At 36.4% G+C, this 22,318-nt stretch overlaps 1 protein-coding gene across 4 annotated transcripts in view; it reads left to right on the forward strand.

Annotated features, from left to right (window-relative positions):
- The window catches only part of DENND4C (DENN domain containing 4C), a 72,178-nt gene that overhangs the window by 16,031 nt on the left and 33,829 nt on the right, over positions 1–22,318 (forward strand). For all 4 annotated transcript variants that reach the window (XM_015652431.3, XM_015652428.2, XM_033511399.1 and 1 more), the window contains 10 exons: positions 3,900–4,227; positions 9,786–10,038; positions 11,038–11,107; positions 12,296–12,465; positions 14,003–14,244; positions 15,087–15,153; positions 15,816–15,874; positions 17,213–17,357; positions 17,711–17,886; positions 21,374–21,474. In XM_015652431.3, the coding sequence (XP_015507917.1) occupies positions 3,917–4,227; positions 9,786–10,038; positions 11,038–11,107; positions 12,296–12,465; positions 14,003–14,244; positions 15,087–15,153; positions 15,816–15,874; positions 17,213–17,357; positions 17,711–17,886; positions 21,374–21,474 (1,594 nt within the window). In that variant the 5' untranslated portion in view covers positions 3,900–3,916. The remainder of the gene's footprint in view (positions 1–3,899; positions 4,228–9,785; positions 10,039–11,037; positions 11,108–12,295; positions 12,466–14,002; positions 14,245–15,086; positions 15,154–15,815; positions 15,875–17,212; positions 17,358–17,710; positions 17,887–21,373; positions 21,475–22,318) is intronic.

Raw genomic sequence — 22,318 nt, forward strand, 5'->3', positions numbered from 1 at the left:
TATGGACATTGAGTTTGCAATGCCTCAAACAGCATTTCTCATGTTCTTAAAAAGGAATTCCCAAATTTTTTTCAGCTTATTTGGCTTAAAATGGAGTATCTTTGTAGCCTTCAAAAACAAAATCTTTCATGGAATTTGTATGTTTGGTTTTTTTTTCAACAAATCCTGTATTGCCATTGTCCAGCATAAAGACAGCAGTTTTTAATTTTAGAATTTTTTTTTGCATTTAGGTTTTTTCCTGCAAGGAAACACACTATTGTGTGTTATAATAGAAATCCCAATATTTTTCTACATGTTGAGGTTTTCTCTTAGTCTTATGATGTACAGAACTGTGCTCATAGAAAATGGAGGGAGGACAGTAGCTTTTGAAGCTCTTCTTGGGAAAAGTTGCTTTGATAAAACTTAGAATAGATGGGCTTTTAGAAGAATGTTTGTTCCTTTGTCTGCTAAGAGGAGCAGTGTTCATACTTGTTCTTGTATGAGTCATCACAAAAATAATGGAAAAGAATAGTGGATTCATCTTGTTCCCCACAAATCCTATGGGATTTCTTTTTCCTGCAGTTCAGAAGGCAGAGTGTTTTTGGACTTGACAAATTCTGCTGTTTCTATTTGTTTTGGTGGCTATCTGCTAATTCTTTGTCTATTTATGTTTCTAAAATTGTTGCATTAGTGAAGATCACTATGGCTTAATTAAGAGCTATTACCTTCATGTCTCTTTTGAGTGATTGTGTTTCCTTAAGTCTTTCTGAAACTGGAGAACAAATTCCTGAAGAGCTGACTTAGAGTGCTTATTCAAAACCTTACTTATCCTTGTGGAAAAGGAGCTGTTTTGAGAGACTCAGAACATTTTGAAAAACTCACTAAATGTTGTGCTGACATACAAAGCTTTTGTGCCAAGTATCTCAGCTGAATTGTCTGGTGACTGACTTTTGCCTGCCACATATTACACAGAGTTTCTATGAGGTAAAACATAGCCATGGCTAAGAGAAAAGTGTAATGTACACAAGGAGATACAAGTGTATGCTCCTTAGCAACTAGTTGCTACAGTTTTATTGATCCTCACTGATAAAAATTTAGTCATGTATTCTCTTAATTTGCATTCTAACTTTCCAAATCTTAGTATTTACTTTTTCAGGTACTTTTAAATTTTCCTCTTTCTGTTTTCCCAGGAAAATTAAGTTCTCCCTTTAAAGCATATTTGAGGATAACATTAGTGCAATTCCAGGAACTTGAGCTGTGATTAAAAATATAAACTCAAGTGAGGTTTTTGACATTTGCTGTTATTATTACTGTTCGTTTTTTTTTCCCTGCTCTGTGTGCTAAAAATCAATGTAGGCCATGATTTTAATGTTGCATTGAGAGAACATGATTACTGAGCTGTATGAATGTTAATAAAAAGCTGCAATATTTTACAAAGGTTTTATGTTAAAATAAATAAAAAACTATAGGATGCCAAACAATTTTGCTATTTTTGTCAGCTTTTTCCACTAATTTGATTTCAACTTAAATGATATTTTATAGAATGCAAGATATTCTAGCCCAGGACTTTCTTTTAAGAGGAGCAGAGAGTGGATGGTTTATTTCTTTTTTTTATTTTTATAATTCTGTGAACAGTTTCAAGCATCTGAGAGGCAAACTGAAACATATTAGACTTCTCAGTTTTATGATTAATTCAGAGTAAGTCAGTGCTGCTACTTAAAGAGTCGTACTGCTGCTGCTTTTGTGCTGACACAGGCAATCGCTGGAGAACTGCTCTGGTTGAACACTAAGTCTCTGCCAGGTTAGCATTCAGCCAGAGCAGTTTCTTGTTCCAGTTCATTATGTGTTTGCACAAACTATAGTTCCGGACAGAAGTGAAGGTGGAAACGAGCAGTGGTAGTGTGAGAAGGGACATTTTAACTGAAGACCTAGAGATGAAGTTGAAACCACTCCCCCTGTGTTTCTTGCTGACATGCTTAGCTGTAAGGCATTTTATTGCTGATTTTGTGTCTTTTATGACAGCAGAAGTAAACTGGGGCAAGTTTTGTACCTAAAGGTGATAGGAGCTTCACAGGTAGCTGTGGCTCTGGAGTAATTTCCTTGTTCTTCAGGAGACTTAGGCACCTGAAGAACAAGGAAATTATGACCTGACAAATTGAATAAACCTTTTGTTGTTCCTGTTGATATGGCATCCGCATGTTTCAGGCATAAATCCGGTCATGTAAATAGCCATGTCCCATGGCTTTCTCCTTTGCAAGGGAGCCAAACTCTTCCATGTCTCCTTATGGATTGTCCATAACAAAGCTGTTAGCCGAAGTGCTCAGAGAACATTGTAGTGACAGTGAAAAATATTATGGAAAAATATTTTAAGGGGTGTAGATACATCACCTTTCAGGTGTGAAGGGATTTGAAAAGTTATTTCAGTGTAAGAAAATAAAAACTGTAGTTGGAATACAGAAGTACAACACTTTGATCTCATGCTACAGTAGCTTGCAATCTTGTGTTTGGCACCCAAGTTGTATAATCTTACGCTAAAATTTCTTAATAAATATGCAGTATGGATAACTGATTTTTGCCTCAGATGAGTATTTATTTGATAATTAAGTGTATTACTATACTTAATTATTAGAAGTCTTGGGTGCTGTGAAGATCAAAAATGACTTTTGAATATGATGTCAGTAAGAAAGAGCAGAATAAGAACAGGAGCATAAATCAGGTTGCAGGGAACAAGATTTTACTGCCTTCACAAAACCACCTTTCTTTCAGCGGAAGCCAGTGTTTCTGCAGTCACCAGACTTGGGCATTCTGAACACAAGATACTTCTCAGTATTGGTGCACTAATTATTTTGGTGGTAATACCCATGAACCACTGCTCCTTTGTAGGTGGGACCTTGGCAGCTGTGGCAGTCTTTAAAAGTCTCTGTTTTCAAAGATGGGAAACAGACTTCCATTACTCATTAGCTTTTTATATGGGATTCGCAGAAATCTGGCGATGGAAACATGGAGATCTAGAAGAATGTCATACTTAGTTTCCTGAAGAGGTGTAACAGTATTCAGGTTCATTGCTTGACTGCTTCTGTTTAAATATGTCTTAGCCATCTTGTAAAAATAAATGATTTAATGAGATTTGGGTACTTGAAATTGTAATTGAGGTACTTCAGCATAGGCAGGCAGCTAGATTTGTTCTTAATAGAAACTTAGGTTTTGCTGCTTTAACATCATATGATTAGTGAACAACTCTTTCCAGGTCTGGAATGTGCAGCTGAGCAGTGATGTGTACTGCCTGATCAGCTGATGAAATGTGGGTTTGGATGTGTGATCTGTGTAAATGACTTCCAGATGTTGTAGTTGCCAGCTGAATGTCTCAAGATTGCACTGTTAGGTTTATGTTATAAAGCAAAATAGATGAATTATGCGGAAGATAAAGTGGTGAGCCAGTACTTGCAATTGCTCTTTCTCTGTCAAAAAAACAAAACAATCGGACAACGTGATTCTGTGGTCAAATTCCTCACAAACAACGGCACAAAAATATGGATGATTTTAGATTGGGACACCTACATCAGCATGTAGCCTGTGAAGCGCTTGGACAGTCTAATAGATAACATGAGCAATTTTCTGTGTAGCTGCTGTCTTAAGAGCTTTGAGTTATCCTGTATCTCACTTAAACTTCCTTGTGCTAAAACATTAGCTGTGGTGCTAGAACTGAAATCTGATTTTCCACAATGTCTTTCAGGATCTTTTTTGTGCAGCAAAAGTCAAAGTTTGTTTTGCAGTTTCCGTAGAATTTTCATGAACTCTGTATATAGGAATTTTTCTATTTGCAAAAGTTTTTTTCAGAAGTTCTACGTCCTCATAGTTGTTGAGAGAAGGGTTTGAGCTTTAAAGCAGTGTTTGATTTCTCTCTCTTTCTTTTTCCCCAGGAAATACTGACATAACCATGATAGAAGACAAAGGTCCACGAGTGGCTGACTATTTCGTAGTGGCAGGGCTCACTGATACAGACACGGCAACCCTCCTGGACCAAGAAATCAGCCGACATGAAACTAAGTCAACTGGTCCCAAGGCTCCAATTACTGACATTGCTGTGATAATTAAATCAGCTGGTGAAACTGTCCCAGAGGGATATACCTGTATTGAGGCCACCCCTACAGCCCTCCAAGCCAACTTAAACTATGGAAGTCTAAAAAGTCCTGAACTATTTCTTTGCTACAAGAGAGGCCGGGACAAACCACCCCTTACTGACATTGGGTGAGATTTCTATTGCAATTCAGTTCCTCCTTCAATAATGGTAAAATCTTATTCTTCATAGATGATGGTGAAAACAGATGTGAGAAAACTTCTTAAAAAGTCCTGTTTGAATCTGTATTGCTTATTGTGCGTTTCTATATAGAATACATCAAACAAAGTGTCAGTCTTCTAGTGAACTTGTCTTTTTAAAATTAATAATAATGTTTTAGTTTAAAAGCTGAGAGAGAGAGAGGTGAAGCTGATAAAATACAAGAAATTAAGTACTCTGCTGCAGTTTTATAAAAGATGATAGAAAAACACAGAATTAATTTATAGAAAAAACCTAGTCTAAATCCAGAAACATTAACGTGCTTGATCTGAAAATTATGACTTCAGAAGATGCTTTTGGTAAAAGATAAAATTTAAAAATACATAAGGACATTGTAGAACTAATTATTGTACAAAATAGAGCTTGGTTGTGGGGTGCTGTTATAACTACAGCAAAATAAAGAATGTGTATTTTTCTCCCTACTTAGTTATTAAGTAAATAGTAGGGAGTAAAAATCGTGCATCTATATATATGCTGTAATACTTCTAGTTATTTTCATTTATAAGCTTAAATGCTTGGGCATGAGGCCTACATACCCTGGTTTTGAACTACAATTTGCATGCTTACTGGGAAACAGTGTCCACTCAGGGGGAGACCGATAGTGAAATCTGAGTAATGAAAGCAGCTTCATGGCAAGACAGTTCACTCTTAAGGGTTATATTCAAGCTCTATGATTAAGCTAGCACATTCTAAGTTCTGTTCGTCTTCATCATCTAACCTGCGTTCCAATGGTCTTCAGTGAAACTGATTTTTAACATAATCTTTTCCCATGTGTGTGATTGGCACCACAAGAAGAGACACTACAGTGTGAAGTTATATTTTGACTAATTTGTTAAACTTCATTAAGTTCTTACAAAGGGGAGAATTTCTGCAGGGAGTGTTTTCTCAAAGGAATTCCTGAAAAATCTGCCTTCAGTATGTGCCTTTAAGGAAGCAACTTGGCTAGTATGTTTACTTCATGTCTCCCACAACCTTAGGAACTTGAATGCCTGGGGAGATTTTGTAAACAAAATAGGCAAGTCATTGGCTAAGATGATTGCATTTGGCAAATAGTATTTATTTTGTATTTTGTTGTAGACAGATCTAGTTAGGGTGTCACACCTAACACACCATGGCAGTCTTTTCTCTCTGAGCAATGATGCATATTCTCCCCCTGCTGTTTGTCCTGCTTTGCAACTATGTGCAAGAGATGGTTAGAGCAATCTTTTTTCTTTGGTTGTTTTTTTTTCTTTTTTTTTTTTTTTTTCTGTGAATTCCATTGTGTTCATATAAAAGTAGAGCTCAGGCAAGACATGCATATACAGTCTGAAGGTTAATTTATGCTGTTTTCTATTATTTTAATAAAGAACTAGTGTGAAATAATATTTTACCTCTGAGCCTGTCTGACATGCTGAGTGAACTCAGTATGTACAGGAAGAGTACATCCCTTGAAAGGGTGAAATGTGTAACTCTTATGTCAGCCTTGTTAGTGTATGTATAAAATTGTTGCGTCATAGTCGGAGCATTCAAGTGATTCTTGATGAATGTTTGTGTCTGTCTGTGTATTTCTTTCAGTGTTGTTTTTAGGGAAAGTAGTTAAATGCTGTTTGGTGAAGAGGAAGATAGGGGTATGCTCTACTGTTTGTCTGTCGCTGTCCTTGTGATTGGTATTTCTGTGCCCTCCAGCCTCATTCCTTTCTACTTGTTCACTGCTTGTTGAATCAAAGTGTCTGTAAGTTGCTAGAGTGAATTCCTGAAGCAGTGACTTACTTGCATATAGTTAGGCCATGTGCCATGCCTTTGGATGTTATATTTCCCAGAATGAATCAGATTAATTAGTTGGAAAAAATATTAGTTGGAAAAATAAAGGTTTATTCCTAGGATAAAAGATCCCTGAGATCCTTTTCCTACATGTAGCTGTAAAATTTAGTATCTTAAGCTTGTATGTCTATGAAATAATTCAGTCATTCTGTTGCTTTCCTAGCCAGTTTTTTTGCTGATGTTCCAGAAACAGACAAGAACTGAGGCTTGAGGTCTGTCTTGGTTTGGGTGTAGCGAGACTTTCAAACAGAATCTCACCTTTTTGTTTTACACTTCACTTAGGAACCTGTTAGAGCTCCAGCACATCTTTCTTACATGGAAGAAAAACCTGACAGAAAAATGTTTTTTTTTAAAGTACAAGTGGTTTTGCAATTCATAACACATAGTATAGAAAAGAAAGAATATGAGACTTCTTGTCCGAAGCAGAGATTCTTGTAATTCTAATTTTTTTTTTAACATGTATGGGAGGCTTTAATTTGCTTAGGGTTTCTGTTCTAAGGACCCTTGTGATTCTATACACCTGATTTCTGCAAGTGTCTGCAGGCATATGAATTAACAAATGATCCTCTTCATCAGAGATGTATTTCAAAAAAGAAAATGAACTCAAAGTTCAAGAAAGTTAATAGAAACTGGAAGATGTTAACAGCCAGCATCTTCAATTGTTCTTTAATCCCACCACTGTGACTACTGCAGCTGAATGTTTAGGGCAGCATAGGGTAATAAAGATGAAACTAGTAACTTGCTTGTTCAGACAAATAATACTAGAGATGGCAGTAGAACTAAAAGATAAATCAGTCTGATAAATCTGTCTTTTTCATTTGCTTGATCCACCACTTTCCTAAGCTTACAATATTTATGTAAATTTATTTATTATTCAATACTTGCAAAATGAGAGAGGAAGAGATGTTACAAAGACATATTTTGTCTAAGAGCTGTGAGAGACAGAACTGTGTTTGGACCTAGAGAAGGAGGAGTGAAACTGGACAGCAGTCTTAGACGAATGCAAGTCACAAAAGTCTGACTGTTTTGAAATGGTTTTCCAGAAGCAAAGTTTTCTATGGTTTAAGGTTTTTAGCTCAACAGCTACAGATTGTATTTCTTCTTTCTAAACTCTATTACCTGATGCATTGAAGTATACTTTTAAATCAGTAAAACTGGGTGCGAGAGAACTTCCACATGCAATGCCAAACAGTCTTACAATGAGAAGATAAGGTTCTTTTGGTCTTTCTTGAAAAGGACCAAACATCTAGAGGAAACTGGTTTATATTTTGCTTGAAATTAAACCGTATTGACATTGATAGAATAATGTAGCAAATAATGTGTACTTAGGATTGAGACCAAACTATAAATGTAAAAAGACAGGAAACAAGTCTAACTGTGATCAGTACTAATTAATGAAAGGCAGACACTTGGAAGTTGAAACAAGTAGAAATAAACTTAGCCTTTCAGGGAGGACATTGTATATACAGGGTGTCATGTTCAGTATTTCATGCATCACATCTTAATGTTTTCTCTGAATCATTAAAACCATTGTTTAATTTGAGTGATTCATGGGTGGTGGCTGCAGATACAGCATCGTACCATAAGTTTGGAACTATGCATGAAGTTAGGAAATAGTGTGGGTTTAATAATACTTCCCTAGTATATGTGCAGAGGTGTGTGTTGTTTTCATTTTCTTTTTTGTGAGAGGTGACCCCACTGATAAAGTCTTGATCACTTATTTTTCTTAGAGTACTTGTAAATTTGAATGCTGGAACAGTCTGATTAATGCTCTGTTCTTTCTTATAAGCTGACAGCTGACAAATGTTTCTAGAATAAATGTATAATTTTTATTTTATTTAAAATACATGAAACTGAAGTAAAACTGTAATGAAACTTTTATTGGAGACTGCTCTGTTAGTATTTTCTTCTGATTTATGTAAGACAGTGATGTGAAGAGTTCATTCAAACTCCTTACACACAATAGATGTGGCCTGAGAGCTGTTGCCATTGTAGTTGTTTAGGTTCTGTTTTGTTTAAGGTTTTTTAACTTTATGGAAGAGGTAACCCAATAAAAAGAACAAAATACGTGTTCTTCCAGAGCATGACTTAGTTTAGAAGTAGTTCAATTACATGTACTTTCTCTACAAATGTCTTGAAACAGTAGGTTCAAATGTCTTGAACCACTGATACTGCAACTTGGAAATGCTGGTATTAGGCTGGTTTTGAACCCAGGTGTACACATTGTTTTAAATGTACCAAGTCTGATAGAGTCTTTACAACTGAAACCATTATTGAATATTATTGTACTTCATGAACTAGCTTTACAGATTGTCAGCCTGGTAGCTACATCAATATAGACCCAACTCATGTGATTTCTTTACTTTTTTTAAGTATTCTATGACTGTAATTCATGTCTGTCATCAATACTATGACAAGATACATGCTTTATCTGTTGAATCGTAATAAACAGTACTAATTTGTGTATTTAAATTTAATGATGTAAATAGTCTTTAAGTAAATTTGGAGGTTTAATTTTATTTTTCTTTAAAGTTCTGAGGATTGTTAGACATGAAAAGACTCTTATTTTAGCTTAGATGCATGACTTTTGAAGTTTTCAAATCCATATTTAGTACTGTCAAACCTTTAACCAAAGGTATTTTGGGACAGTAAATATGTATTGCCTGGTTATTTTTGATTTTAACATTGTGAGGCAATACAAGTGAGAAGGTGGATATCACAAAGTACAAAGGTTTAATGTGTTACCTGTATCCTAAGTCTTGTTCTGACACAAACTGATTTGAAGGTGACAATACTCTGTACACACTACAGAGAACCAAGTAAATGGAGCCATTGCCTGTTTGGGTGTGGAATGGGAGATAAAGCCCTGTAATAGCATCTGTACATTAAAAATGTTCAGTTGTATGTTTTGACTTCCACATTTTTTCTCACAGTGACTTTCTAATAGCTTTGTGTTAGGTAAAGAAATGTTATAGCTTATTTAGATGCTGTGAAGCTGTAAAGGATCTTTCATTTTTTGCTAAGATTATGATCTAAGTTAGTGATCTTGAAAAAAGAAAAAAAGCCATGCACCGCATGAATGTTGCTTTACAGCCATATAAGATATATCCTGCTCTCAGGAGTATAGTCAACTGTACTTACTATTTCTTCATTTACTGTGGGACAAAGTATTTGTCTCCCTGCCTCATTGTCACAAACTTCTATCCTCTGTTGTAAAAAAAAAATATATTTTTTTAAAAAACAAATAAACAAACAAAAATTCCTCCCAGGCCCAAAAAATACTTAATAAAAAACACAGAAAAAAAATCAAGCTTTAGAAGACTTAGCAGGCATTTTAGTGATTAAATTATCTACTGCCATATGTGCAAGCAATTTAACTGGAATTTGTATTTATTTTTCATTGATAGTGCTGCATTCCAGCTAGCTCTATAACTAAATCCTTTTCAATTTGGCCTGATTTTATTTTTCTGTAATTTATTCCCACTGAGAGTTCAGTATAAATTTAAATACTTCTGAGCACTTCCTTCAACCTCAGGTGCTTCATGATGAAAGACAATATATAAGAGATGCATGTCAAAATGTTGCAATGGATGGAGAGTTTCTCCAAATTCGTTCAAGTAACTTTGTAACTATTTGAATGCACATAATAGTGTTTCCTTCCTGTGTGCAGAGTTCTCTATGAAGGGAAGGAGCGCATAATTTCGGGCTGTGAGGTGATTCAAGCCACTCCGTATGGTCGTTGCGCTAATGTTAACAACAGCTCGGCGTCTTCGCAACGCATCTTCATCACCTACAGAAGGGCCCCTCCAGTGCGACCTCAGAACTCGCTGGCAGTGACAGATATCTGTGTTATTGTTACCAGCAAAGGGGAAACCCCTCCTCACACTTTCTGTAAAGTGGATAAGAATTTAAATTGTGGTATGGTGAGTATCTGTAAGCTTATTTTTCCTTCTTTTTTCTTTTTTAGCCCAACACATACGTTTAAAGGAGGAGCTCCTTGAACTCAGTGCTGTTGTAATTTTGTTCGATCACAACATCACAATTCCTTCATTCTTTATACCATGTGTGAGATATCAGTTTTGTAGGTTCTGTTGCTTTGATTTCCTTTCATGCTGGAAATTACTGTTTCATACTGATTACTCACTACGTCGGTTTGCATATTCATGTGTATTCATGCTATTTATGAATACTGCAATGAGGTCTTAAATTTTTTTATTGTTATCTCTCCCACACCATTTGGTGTTCCCAATCCTTGCTTGGTGCCAGCAACGCTTTGGGGATGCTGATACTTGGGATGAATCAGAAACACTTTTTTCTTAGTTAATCATAGTGTTGCTGTTACTTAGGATATTGTAAGGATGATAATTGCTGCTTAGAGTTTCTCAGTGTGCTTTGCTTTAATTGGTTCTCTTTTATTTAGTCTGTTTTGCATTTAGTTTACTTGCGGTGGAATAAGTGAGTCTTTTTGAATAGTACAGTATATTTAGACAAACTGAAAAAACACTATGTCGATAACCAGTTTATAGAAGTACAATAAAAGCTTCATGTTATAAATTATGATCATTAGAACTTGACTTCTTGTAATGAAGTCCCCATAGGAGTCTACTTTTAAATAACCAAGGAGGCATGAAGGTGGGAATTAATCTGCTTCACTTTTGCCTGTTCTTTTGTTGAAATAGGTCAGAGAGTAGTGTGGTGGTGTATGGTCTAGTTATTTTATGTAAATCCTGTAATGTCTAAAAAATGAGAGATGGGTGAATTCTCATTTTTATCATTTACATGCACTCAGCAGCCAGCTGGTCATTTTATTCTGTAATGGTTTTTGTTAAAATGTCTGATTTCTTTGTAAAGGGAGTATATTCAAATGCTTGATTTCTGTTTGTCATCTTTGCTGGTTCTGAGAGGAAACTTGTGTCTTTCAGTGGGGTTCCAGTGTATACCTTTGTTACAAGAAGTCTGTGCCAGCTTCTAACTCTTTAGCGTATAAAGCTGGTAAGTAATTTTAGAAGCTGTCTTCACATGTTAGCAAAAGGATTCAAATGCTTTGTCAAAATAAAATAATAATTCAAAAAATTTAAGTGCTGTCTGTCAGAATACTGGTCCTGGAGGATGTCAGCTGAAATCAGCTTCTAGAATGCCTACTTTGCTCTCCTTATTTTTTCCAAGGGGAAAAAAAAGAAAAGGGGAATGACATTTTTCTTTATTATTTTAGTTCTTATCATGACAGGCTTGCTAACTGAGGACCTTTAGAAAACTTTTGTCTTAGCAAACATTACAGGTGTAAGAAAATACTTCATATTTCTTGTATTGGTGACAATGGAGGAGTAGTAATTAAAATCCTGTTCAGGCTTACTTGTATTTCAGTCTGTGTCTAAACATCTTCTGTGTAATTTGAAAGTTAAATGTGTTTCTTCACTTCAAATCTACAACTATACTCTTCTTACTTACTTGAGAGTGAAAAACTTTCTGAACAATAAATGACAAATCTGGCTTTTCAAAGGTTTTTAATGCATTACCACAGATTATTTTTTGTTTCTGAGGAAGCCCAAAAAAACTTTCAGAAGCATTTCTGCTGAGCAGTAAGTGCACCAAATGCCTTTGAAAGGAGTAAATTACCAAATAGAAGTTGAAAGTATAGATAATGAAGTTGGTGTACCACAGAAAAGCAAGGTGAGCAGCAGCAGTAAACCATGGTTGTGAGCCTTTTTTCTACCAGCAAGAGTTAGATATATGGAGTAGCAGAGAATGCAGACAGTCAGCTAGTTCATCCTGTTTTCAATGAAGGTATTACTGCTGTTTTTACAATAAATTATCACTTTCTTCATAAGAATTTCTGTTAAAATCTATTTCAGTGGCACATTTAAATAGCACAAGTACCTCACAACTGGTTTGATAAAAAAATCTTCGCTATGGACTGTTTTTGAGCCGTTACTAAAAGTGTAATAGCTCAAAGGATCACTTCAGTATTCATACATTATTTTCAAATGATTGCTATTTGGGTGGCTTAGTCTTACTGTCAGATGAAAGATTTTCTCTTTGGAGATATAATATGCAGTTACAAAGTTCAGGTAAAAAAAGTTATAAAGTCAGATGTAGTTATATTTTGTGGTAAATACATTGCGTGCAGTATTTAGGGCCTACAGACAAAATGTGCTTACTTTCCTCTTTTCTGTTTTTGAGGCTTAATTTTCAGATATCCTCAAGAGAACTATGAATCATTTCCACTGTCAGATTCTGTACCCCTCTTCTGCCTTCCTATGGGAGCTACTATTGAGTGCTGGGACCCTCAAACCAAATATCCACTACCAGTGTTCTCAACATTTGTACTGACCTGCTCTTCTGCAGAAAAGGTAAGGCTCCGTACTGTGTTTTTGATGTTATTTCAGATGGCTGTTATGGAGATAGATGGGGCCTATTTCTTCTGTGTTGGAAAAATAGATTGTCTAATACTTCCCTTATAAAATTATATTTCTTAAGCCGTCATGTAAGATGAAGTTGAGCCAAAGCAGGAAGCAGCTGGAAGAGTATGTGCTGTTTAATCCTATGTAGGCTGAACCATACACTTAAAACCAAAGCTCTCAGAACCCTGTTCTTTCATGTAATGGGAATGGAAGTGTAGTCTGTATATTAAAAATAACACATGTGTTAGCAATGTAGCAAATTCTACAGTTACCATGGTTACCTAAAAAGACACTTCTGTGTGACTGTATATAACAGGGCATGTGACTTTATGTAACGAGGCTCTGTACATCTCTCTGCACGTGAATTGGAAACTAGTTACCATAAAGCAGGAAGGTAGGGAGAGGAAAAGTGTGGACTGAGAGGTAGGATGTGGACTCCAATGAGCTTCTTAGACTTGGTGATCTTGTTGATCACTGTTGTGAAATTGTTGAATTTGCACGAAGGGATAGATTCAGAACAACTGAATTCTATCTTCTAACATTCTGATTTGTATGCTGAACCTTTATAAGGCCCTCAGCACACAAAGGCACCAAAAACATGTTATATGACTTGCATTACCCCCATTGCAGGTGGGAAGGTAGAAGAGGTACTCCTGAAGCAAGGGAGCCTTTGCTTAGGGTTGGTCTCCCAGCTCTTCGTCAACTTGCCAGCTGGGTGTATGTGAGTGAGCTGTATGAGGGAGTAGGTAATAGAAATGTGTGATTGGCTTTCTGTATAAACATGTGATTAGCTCTGTAGTAAAAGTAGATTGGCTCTGTTGGTGATAACAGCTCTACTTCCACTCTGCCTCGCTCCCCTAAGAGAAAAATTTACATACTTCTCCATTTCCAAACAGAAAAAAAACACATTTTTCCAAAATATTAATACTTTTTTTGCAGGGAGGAGTGCAGTAGCTGCTACTGTTTTTCATCCTTATTTATTTTTGCTAAGATTGCTAGAATAACACAGTTACGAAACACAGATAAATAGGGAAGGAATGTTAGAAGAGGCTTTTATCTTGTATACATGATAAAATGAGGGAAGTCAAAGCTAAAATACTTTTATTGTTTGGTTTGGTAATGATAGGGGAATTTACCGAACAGAAGCATTTCACGAGGATTTGCATTTGACATTTTAGGGATGTTTTTTTACCCAGATAATTAATGGATGAGGTTTTGTCACAAAACGAATGTTTGGTTCCTTCACTTTCCATTGAGTATGACTACTTTGTTGAGGAAGGTGCAGTGAAAATGAGGAAGAGAGTTCAAGACATTTTGTTTATAGGGTTGCTTCATGCATGTTACATAAATAAAGTAATTTTATAAAGTACCAGCAAAAGTGCTGTAGTGTATGCAAGCTCCAAAGACTTGAAGATGTATCAAAAGTTCTAGCCCATATTCCTGTTAAGTATTGGGCCTGTTTAGCTGTTTTTATTTCATCTTTTAGGTTTATGGTGCTGCTATCCAGTTTTATGAACCTTATCCCCGGGAGCTGCTAACAGAAAAACAGCAATCACAGCTGGGTCTTCTGACGACTGTAGAGAGAAAAGTGATTACTTCCAAGTCCATCAATTCAAACAAATGCATCTGTCTTCTCTCACACTGGCCTTTCTTTGAAGCATTTCGAAAATTTCTTATGTTCATCTACAAACTCTCTGTCTCTGGACCTCATCCTCTTCCCATTGAAAAGTATGTAAAACATTTTTCAAGTTGATGTGGGAATGTAGTTATAAGCTCAAGAAATCATGTGATTTGTGCATGTCACAGTTGCTTAGTTGCTTTACTTCATCCCTCATCCTGTTTGCACTGTTTAGTTTATGTTGTATTGATAGAAATTATTGCTGCTTCTGTTTGACAGTACTGGCTCTTGCAGCGCCAGCAAAGCTAACTGGATTTTAGTCTGGGTCTTTTTTAGAATATGTCAAGCCTGTATACCTTTCTTTTAGCTACATCAAGAACAGGCTGAGCTGTGATACATGCCACATTTGCAGTCCTGTGTTTTAGCTTAATAAATATAAGCTCAGGAATGCTGTACATTAGCAGTAAATATCTTGTGTCTTCTTCCAAGCACTGCAGCTAATGCACATTGTCTATGAATATGTGTGCAAGCTCTGCAGAGGATGCTTGTCATGGTCCTGAAAGTTGGCTAAAAAATGATGTTACCTTTAAAACTGTTAAGACGTCTGGCAGTGAGGTATATACTTTCTGTCAGCAGAATCTCTTTTAGAAACTGTAGAACAGGGTTAGGCTGTCTGGGATTTTAAGTGGTTTGCCTAAATGCCAGTATATTCTTATCTTTTGCTTACATATCTGAAGCTGTGAGTATTAATTTTCAAGCATGCAATTGACTGAATGAAGCTTCTTCATTTCAGCTTGAATAAATAGGCTCTTAGACTTATCAAAACAGTAAAGAAATCTTAACAGTCTTTCTAAAACCTGTTACCATATTAATTCTAAAATATGGTCAATATTTTTTTCAGTACTTCATTACTCCCTGGTGTGGTCTTTCTAATGTCTTGTCTTCTTTGCAGGCATATATCCCATTTTATGCACAATATACCTTTCCCTTCCCCACAAAGGCCAAGGATTCTTGTGCAGGTAAGCAAAACCTTTTTTTTTCATCCATTTTTCTTCCATTTTAAGCTAGAGCAGCATCAAACCTTCACCATCTTGGTTTCTTCCTTTTTTTTTTCTTTTTTTTTTTTTTAACTTGGCCTTGGATACACACCTTCTGGAAGGGAGAGGGGAGGAGATGGATGGGCTGGCCTTCTCTCTCATTGATACAAACCTGGGAAAATTTAGCAAAGGAAACAAATTGTTTCATACTTCAGGTGGTGTGGATGGCAGAAGTGTCCTACTTGCACTTTTGAAATATCTGCCATGTATTATGCTTTCATTTTATAGGCACCATTTGCATTACCTCAGTGGCAGGGTTGTTTTCTGTCTTCCCCTCACTTGTCCACCCACTTCTGTGGGTCAGAGGTTAGTCCCCTGGGGCACTGCCTCTTGTGCTTCTCTGTTTAATCACCTAGCACCAGTTACATGCTCAGTGCTGAGTCACGGAGGATTTCCTGTAATTCTCAGAATTGTTTCAGTGACTAATATGAGCTCTGTTCACTTAGTGAGTTCAAGTCCCAAAGGCACTGTGTCTGTATGCCAGGCAGTTTATGAGGCTGTGGATATATATTTATATTGGAATGTTATACTGTGTTAACTTTGGGATTGTTCATGTCAATCACATACTACTTTATGTGTTTCAGCTTTCTGCCCATGATGCATTAATATTGTCACAGCCAGTTTCTACACCATTGCCATTAAGGTATCATTATTAATGCTTTAAATGTATGCTACTTAAAAAAAATCAGAGGCAAGCAGGAGTCAGTTGTAGAAGGAAGTCAAATATTAGTGCAATATCATGAGATATTATAAACAGGAAGGTCAATATGTATTTATGATGTTACACAGTCTTGTCTTGACAGACATATGCTCCTCGTGGAAGCATAATATCACTGTTATCCTGTAATAAAGATGAATTGGCAGATTATCCCAGGAATGCTAAAGAAATTGTAAGGCATTTGTGAGGAGAAAAAAATTACCCATATTTAAAGATTTTATATTTTCAGAACCAGTGTAATAAGCAAAACTTAATAACTTAGAGATTGCTATCTTGATTTTTTTCCCCTTTTTTGGATCCATCCAAGAGAGACAGTAATATCAAGCAGTTAGGTGAAATCCATGACTGCACAAGTGTCCAAACATTTTGGGAATTCAAAATTATACCTACAAATTGGTATTTGTACTTAAAGGTTGATGCAGTCTCTGTAGATGCTGCCTGCATCTTCTGGGTTAGACCTCGCTATGATTGTGACATGTGGTTTTATTTCAACACTTCTGTTCATCTTTGGTTTCAAGTTAAAAACCAAAATATTCTCCTATTCTCCCTTTTTCATTCTCTCCACCCCAAAACATTATCATATAATATTCTTTATGCAGAATAATCCCATCTTTAATCACATTTGTTACACAAGCACTTAGGTGAAAAATTGCATTAAATTGCAAAGCAACATGTGTCAATGTTTTTAAGGACAGATTTTATACCCTTGTACTCATAGATGTCATTACTATACCTAAATATGTACAGTCACAACAAATTGAATGGAGGCTAAATCGTAGAAACTAAAAGCATGTTGCTTTCAGAATGATGGATTTGACTCATACAGGAGTTTTATACTGTGATTCTAAGATCAAATGGGTACTCTAGCTCAAGATTCTTGTGTGAGGTAACTCATCATATGAAACTGCTGGTGTTCTTTTTGTTTGAATTAGCAATTTTATTTGCTTTGGTGTTATGAGGACAAGATGCCATGCATCTCTGAGAGAGAGTGTTGGTAACAGCACAAATTTAGCAGTAGCATGGTTTAGTGTATGTTTCTTTAGCAATAGAATTCAAATTTAGGTTTCTTTGGGGTAGTACAAGCCTTAAAATGACATGATACCCACCTGTTAGTTAGATAGGTGGGTATTTGATGTGTATTAGCACCATTCAACTGGTTGATCCCAAACATTGACAATTGTCTGAAGTTTGATAGCAGTGATTTTTTTTTTTTTAAAGCCTGTAACATTTTTCTTTTCTTCCCCCTTCCCATCCACTCCTTAGTGGAGCAAACTTTAGCACTCTGCTCATGAATCTTGGACCAGAAAACTGTGCCACTCTGTTACTCTTTGTATTACTAGAAGGCAAGATCCTCCTCCATTCGCTTAGACCAGCTGTGTTGACAGGAGTTGCTGAAGCTGTAGTAGCTGTAAGTACAAAGTTCTGTACAGGAGTGAGAGAAATTGATTTAAACACCACAGTTGTAACAAGGCTTAAAGTTAAATTGGCTGTCGTACTAAATGGTCATTTTTCCCAGAAATAGCATTTAGTTCAACTGCCCTAGATAATAACTCTTAGAAAGATCATAATTTTTACATAGCTAATGAGAGTTATACTGTATTAAAGTAACAAACCTAGGGGCATTTTCTGATAGTTTTCTGATAGTGTTACAAAGTTTTTAGTAATTTCATTTCAATGTGCTGCTTGTAACTTCTTGTTTTTTCTTGTACAGTATCTGTTGTCTTGTTTTAATGCATTTATTTCATTTAATTTTTCCTTCAGATGATATTTCCATTTCAGTGGCAATGTCCATATATCCCCCTCTGTCCTTTGTCTCTGGCCACCGTACTCAGTGCACCTCTTCCATTTATTGTTGGAGTTGATTCACGATACTTTGATCTGTACGATCCACCACAGGATATTGTGTGCATTGACTTAGACACAAACATGGTCTACATGTAAGTTCTATGGGCATTTTACATTTTTCTGTAGATGAAGAGATTGCTGAAATGCTCAGGAGACAAAATTGTTAAGCACTGTTTGCTCCAACATAGTTTGTTTCTTACTGTCCCCTTTTTTTTCCTCATTTCTAAAGCTTTGAAGTAAATAAGAACTTAGTTAGTCAAGGATGAACACTTCCCACTTTCTATAAAAATGGGATGCTATAGATTTAGTAACAATGGAAAGTAACTAGAGAAAGGATTGTCCCCCTGTGCTGGGTGCTGGCAAGGCCATATCTAAAGTTCTGTGTTCAGTTCTGGTCCCTTCACAAGATGAAAAACGTTGAGGTGCTGGAGCATGTCCAGACAAGGTGATGGAGGGTCTCCATCAAGAGTTGTGAGGAGCAGCTGAGGGAGCTGGGCTAGTGTGGGGAGACCTTATCACTCTCTACAGCTGCCCAAAAGGAGTTTGTAGCCAGGTGGAGGTCGGTCTCTTCTCCAAGGTAACAAGCAGCAGGGTGAAAGGAAGCGGCCTCAACTTTCAGCATGGGGACCTTTAGATAAAATAGCAGGAAAACTTTCTTCACTCATGGTCCAGCATTGGAATGGACTGCTCGGAGAAGTGGCTGACTCACCAGCCTTAGGGGGTATTTAAAAGACATGTGGATGCAGTGCTTGGTTTAGTGGTGGACATGGTTTTATGGTGGTCATGGCAGTGTTATGTAAGTGGTTGAAGATCTTAAAGGTCTCTTCGAATCTACATGAATATGAATACTTAAGGATCTTTGCTAATAACTCTTGATACTGTTTTGCACTGGGACTACTTTATGTTAGTGTTAGTAAAGTAGTTTTTCTGAAGTTACAATGACCACATTTTTTGTGAGACCAATCATGCAAAATTTGGTGTCTTCACTACATTAATTCTAAAATATTTTGACTTAATTATTGTATTTTTAGTACTTTTCTTTAATTGAAGTATTCCTTGAACAGTTTCTTTGCTCCTTCTGGGAGAGGCTAATTCAGCATAATTCTTCTGGGTTTCTATAATGTGAGTAAAATAACAGAAATGAAAAATCAGCTTTTTCAGGTGTTTAGCAACTACCTTTCCACTTTTAACTAGATCATAAATAGAAAGCTATATCCAAGCTAGTTCAATATGAGGGTGATCATCACTAAATCAAGTACACATCTTTTCTCTGTGAACATTTAGTTTTACTTATCTCATCATGTAATTTTTAAACTCTTGATTTTTTTTTTACTCACTTGAGTTATAGTTAGTAATTTGATCTGTGGATCAGTGAAATGCTTTCTCGATTTTTACTGTCTCAGAAGGACCCTTCCTCTACTGATGCCAATGCTTCCTTTACATTACTGACATACTTTGCTTTGTTAGTAGCATCACAGGAAATGGTAAACAATGGAGCAAATTGTGTTTATTTTTTTTATCTGGCTTTTTTTTCCTCCTTCCCCTAAGTGTCCATGGAAAACACTTCAAAAAGCATTTTCATCAGTTTATAACAAAGTATGCCACCAAGAGAATAATTGTAGGTGTTGTGAAAGAAAAAATATTGAAGGAAGTCATGACAGATAACTTACTTACTTGAAGATATTTGCAGGGAAAAATACCTCAGTATTTTTGTTCATAAGTAGCGTGGAAGTTGAGGATTGTATTGCAGAAAAGAAGAGAAAAAAACAGGAGATTTTGCAGGGAGATAAGGATGTCAAGATGCTTTTAGGACCATTAGAAATACCAAGTACCAGCATTACTTGGATTGGTTGTTGAACTAAAAATTTCCTAGTGGCTGACTTCTTATGAGGCAGTCAGCTGGAAGGGCTTTCCCACACATTTTGCATTTATCCAATCTATACAACATGTTTGATTTCCTGAGGAGTTTGATATCTGTGTTATAAAGCATTTTTAACCTGACAGTGAGTGTATCTTTCAGTTTTGGGGGTGCGTAGGTAAGCCTAAATCTTCATAAAGCAATTTGTGTTGAAGATAATACAGAATTATGAAAATACTGTGTTATTAGTGAATCAGTGAAAGATTTATTAGTATTAGTGAAAGTTTTGGGGTTTTTTTCTATTTAATTTTATCCACTTCAGTTTCTGCCCCTTTTTAGTTTTATGGCAATGTGATAGTGCTGGATTTATTTGTTTGCTTGTTTAGGTGTAAAAGTATTTAACAGCAGTGTTGCCGACTTTGAAAGAGTGCTTAAAAGAAAATTAACTTCGGAAAAATTAGATATTTTCTGGTACATCAGTTTATTTAGTGTCTTTCTAGAGCAAGTATGTTGCTACCTTTCTTAAGCTATATTAAAAAATATTAAAGATCTTTTATTCATTCAGCATCTTCCTTATTGCTTTTCTTTTTTTTTTTAACTCTCTCTGATACTTAATGAGATACTTAACAAGCTTTCAAAGTTAACTAGTCTTTATAGGGTAAAGATTTGAGACTTCCTTTTATTTTCTCAGCAGGATTTTTTTCCTGTCACTTTTGGAATGGTACCATTTATATTGTTTATAGGCATGCCATTATTATGGGGAAAGAATGCACAGAGGTATCCGTGAGCATGGAATTTTTCTTTAACTCCAGAAATTTGGCTTCCTTCCTAAGATATTTCTGTGTTCATGCCAATAAAGCAAATAATGGAACAAATACTTCACAGATGCAAAGTGCAAAAACAACTAGTGCAAGTGTCAGCTTGGGTACTAATAACTGGTAAGGTTTCATAGCAAAGAGGTTTTTTATAGTCTCTGTCAGAGCAATTCTCTCCCATCTCCCGCCTTCCAGAAAGAGGCATAGGAGTTCTTGGGATTTATTCTCTACTCTTTATTTATATCCAACTGCTTAAAGAAGGTGTAGCATTGTATGTGTTGTTCTCCTTAAAGATGAACATCTCTTTAGGCAGTTTACCCCACTGCTTAATCAACAATCATTTTCCAACTGTGAACTGAATTCCCAGTCTTTCTAGTACCTGTTAGACTGTGAAGATGGGACTGGGTTGCCATAGGCATATAGCAAAGTACTGTATGACCATCAAGTTCCCAGACTGATCTGACTGATCCTTTCAGTAACATGTTGTACCAGAACTGCCTTTATTTGTATCAGCACTGGTGCGGCAGGATTATGCTAGTATAGACTTTGTATAATAATCACATATAGAAGGAAGAGTGTGTTTAAATCATAGAAGCAAGGCTGATAAAAAATCTGAAAGGGAAATTGTCTATAAAGTCTACATCAGATCTGAAGGTAGATCCTCCTTGCGGACAGGAGAAAACTCTACTCATTACTCATTTTATACTGTTCTGTATCTGAAGAAATGAAATTCTGAGTTATGTCAGTCCCATTTTTTTTTTTTTAACAAATAGGTATAGGGACAAGATTTCAAAATTATTTGAAGGTATTGTCTTCTGTAAATGAAGCAACTTAAGGCTGTTGGCATTATTCTTTTTTATACTATCTGTATTTTATATGTTCTTCTTTGTCTTTCCTGTGTTTTAGATCAGATGATAAGAAGAACATCAGCTGGAAGCAGTTTCCTAAAAAGCCATGTAAAAACCTTCTCAGCACCTTAAAGAAACTGCACCCACAGCTGGCAGCAGGTGAAACAGATAAAATAAAAACTTCTAATTAGTATATGAGTAATGATTTCCTCCTATCACATGAAGTGTGATTTTTTTATATTTTTTTTTAATGTTTTAATGTGATTTCTTGGAATTTAATCTCTTTTTTCAACCTTCACTCATGGTCATATCCAGCCTCTCATCCACCAGCACCCCCAAGAGATCTGTGCATCCCCCATCCTGTGTTGATACTGGGGGTTTCCCCAACTCAGGGTGCAGCACCTTGCATTTGGTCTTGTTATATCTCATGGGATTTCCACAGGCCCAGTTCCTGAGTTTGTCCAAGTCCCTCTGGATGGCATTCCTTCGGCATGTCAACAGCATCACTCAGCTTGGTGCCATCTTCAAACTTGCTGAGGGTGCACTTGATCCCTTTGTCTGTGTTACTGATGAGGATAGTAAATAACACTGGCCCCTTGTCACTGATGTCCATCAGGGCCCTAAACCATTCACCACTACCCTCTGGATGGGAGACTATCCCACTGATTTCTTATCCATCTAGCAATCCTGTTAAATCCATCTGTCTCCAGTTTAGAGAGATGATGTGGTGGGGCTCTGTTGTCAAAGGCTTTACACAGTTCTGGAGATCTGTAGCCCTTCCCGTCCACTGATGTAGACTCCATCATAGCAGGCCACTGGGTTGGTCAGGCAGGACTTGCTCTTGGAGAAGCTGTGCTGGTGTCTCAGGTGACCTCCCTGTCCTCCCTGCTTCCAGCTTCTAGAAGGACCTGTTCCATGAGCTTCCCAGGCACAGAGAGGAGGCTGATAGGGTTCGCAGTTCCCAGTGCAAGTGAATATCTTAGATAATGACTTTTCTACCACA

The sequence above is a fragment of the Parus major genome, chromosome Z (genome assembly GCF_001522545.3).
Source record: "Parus major isolate Abel chromosome Z, Parus_major1.1, whole genome shotgun sequence".
Lineage (NCBI taxonomy): Eukaryota > Metazoa > Chordata > Aves > Passeriformes > Paridae > Parus > Parus major.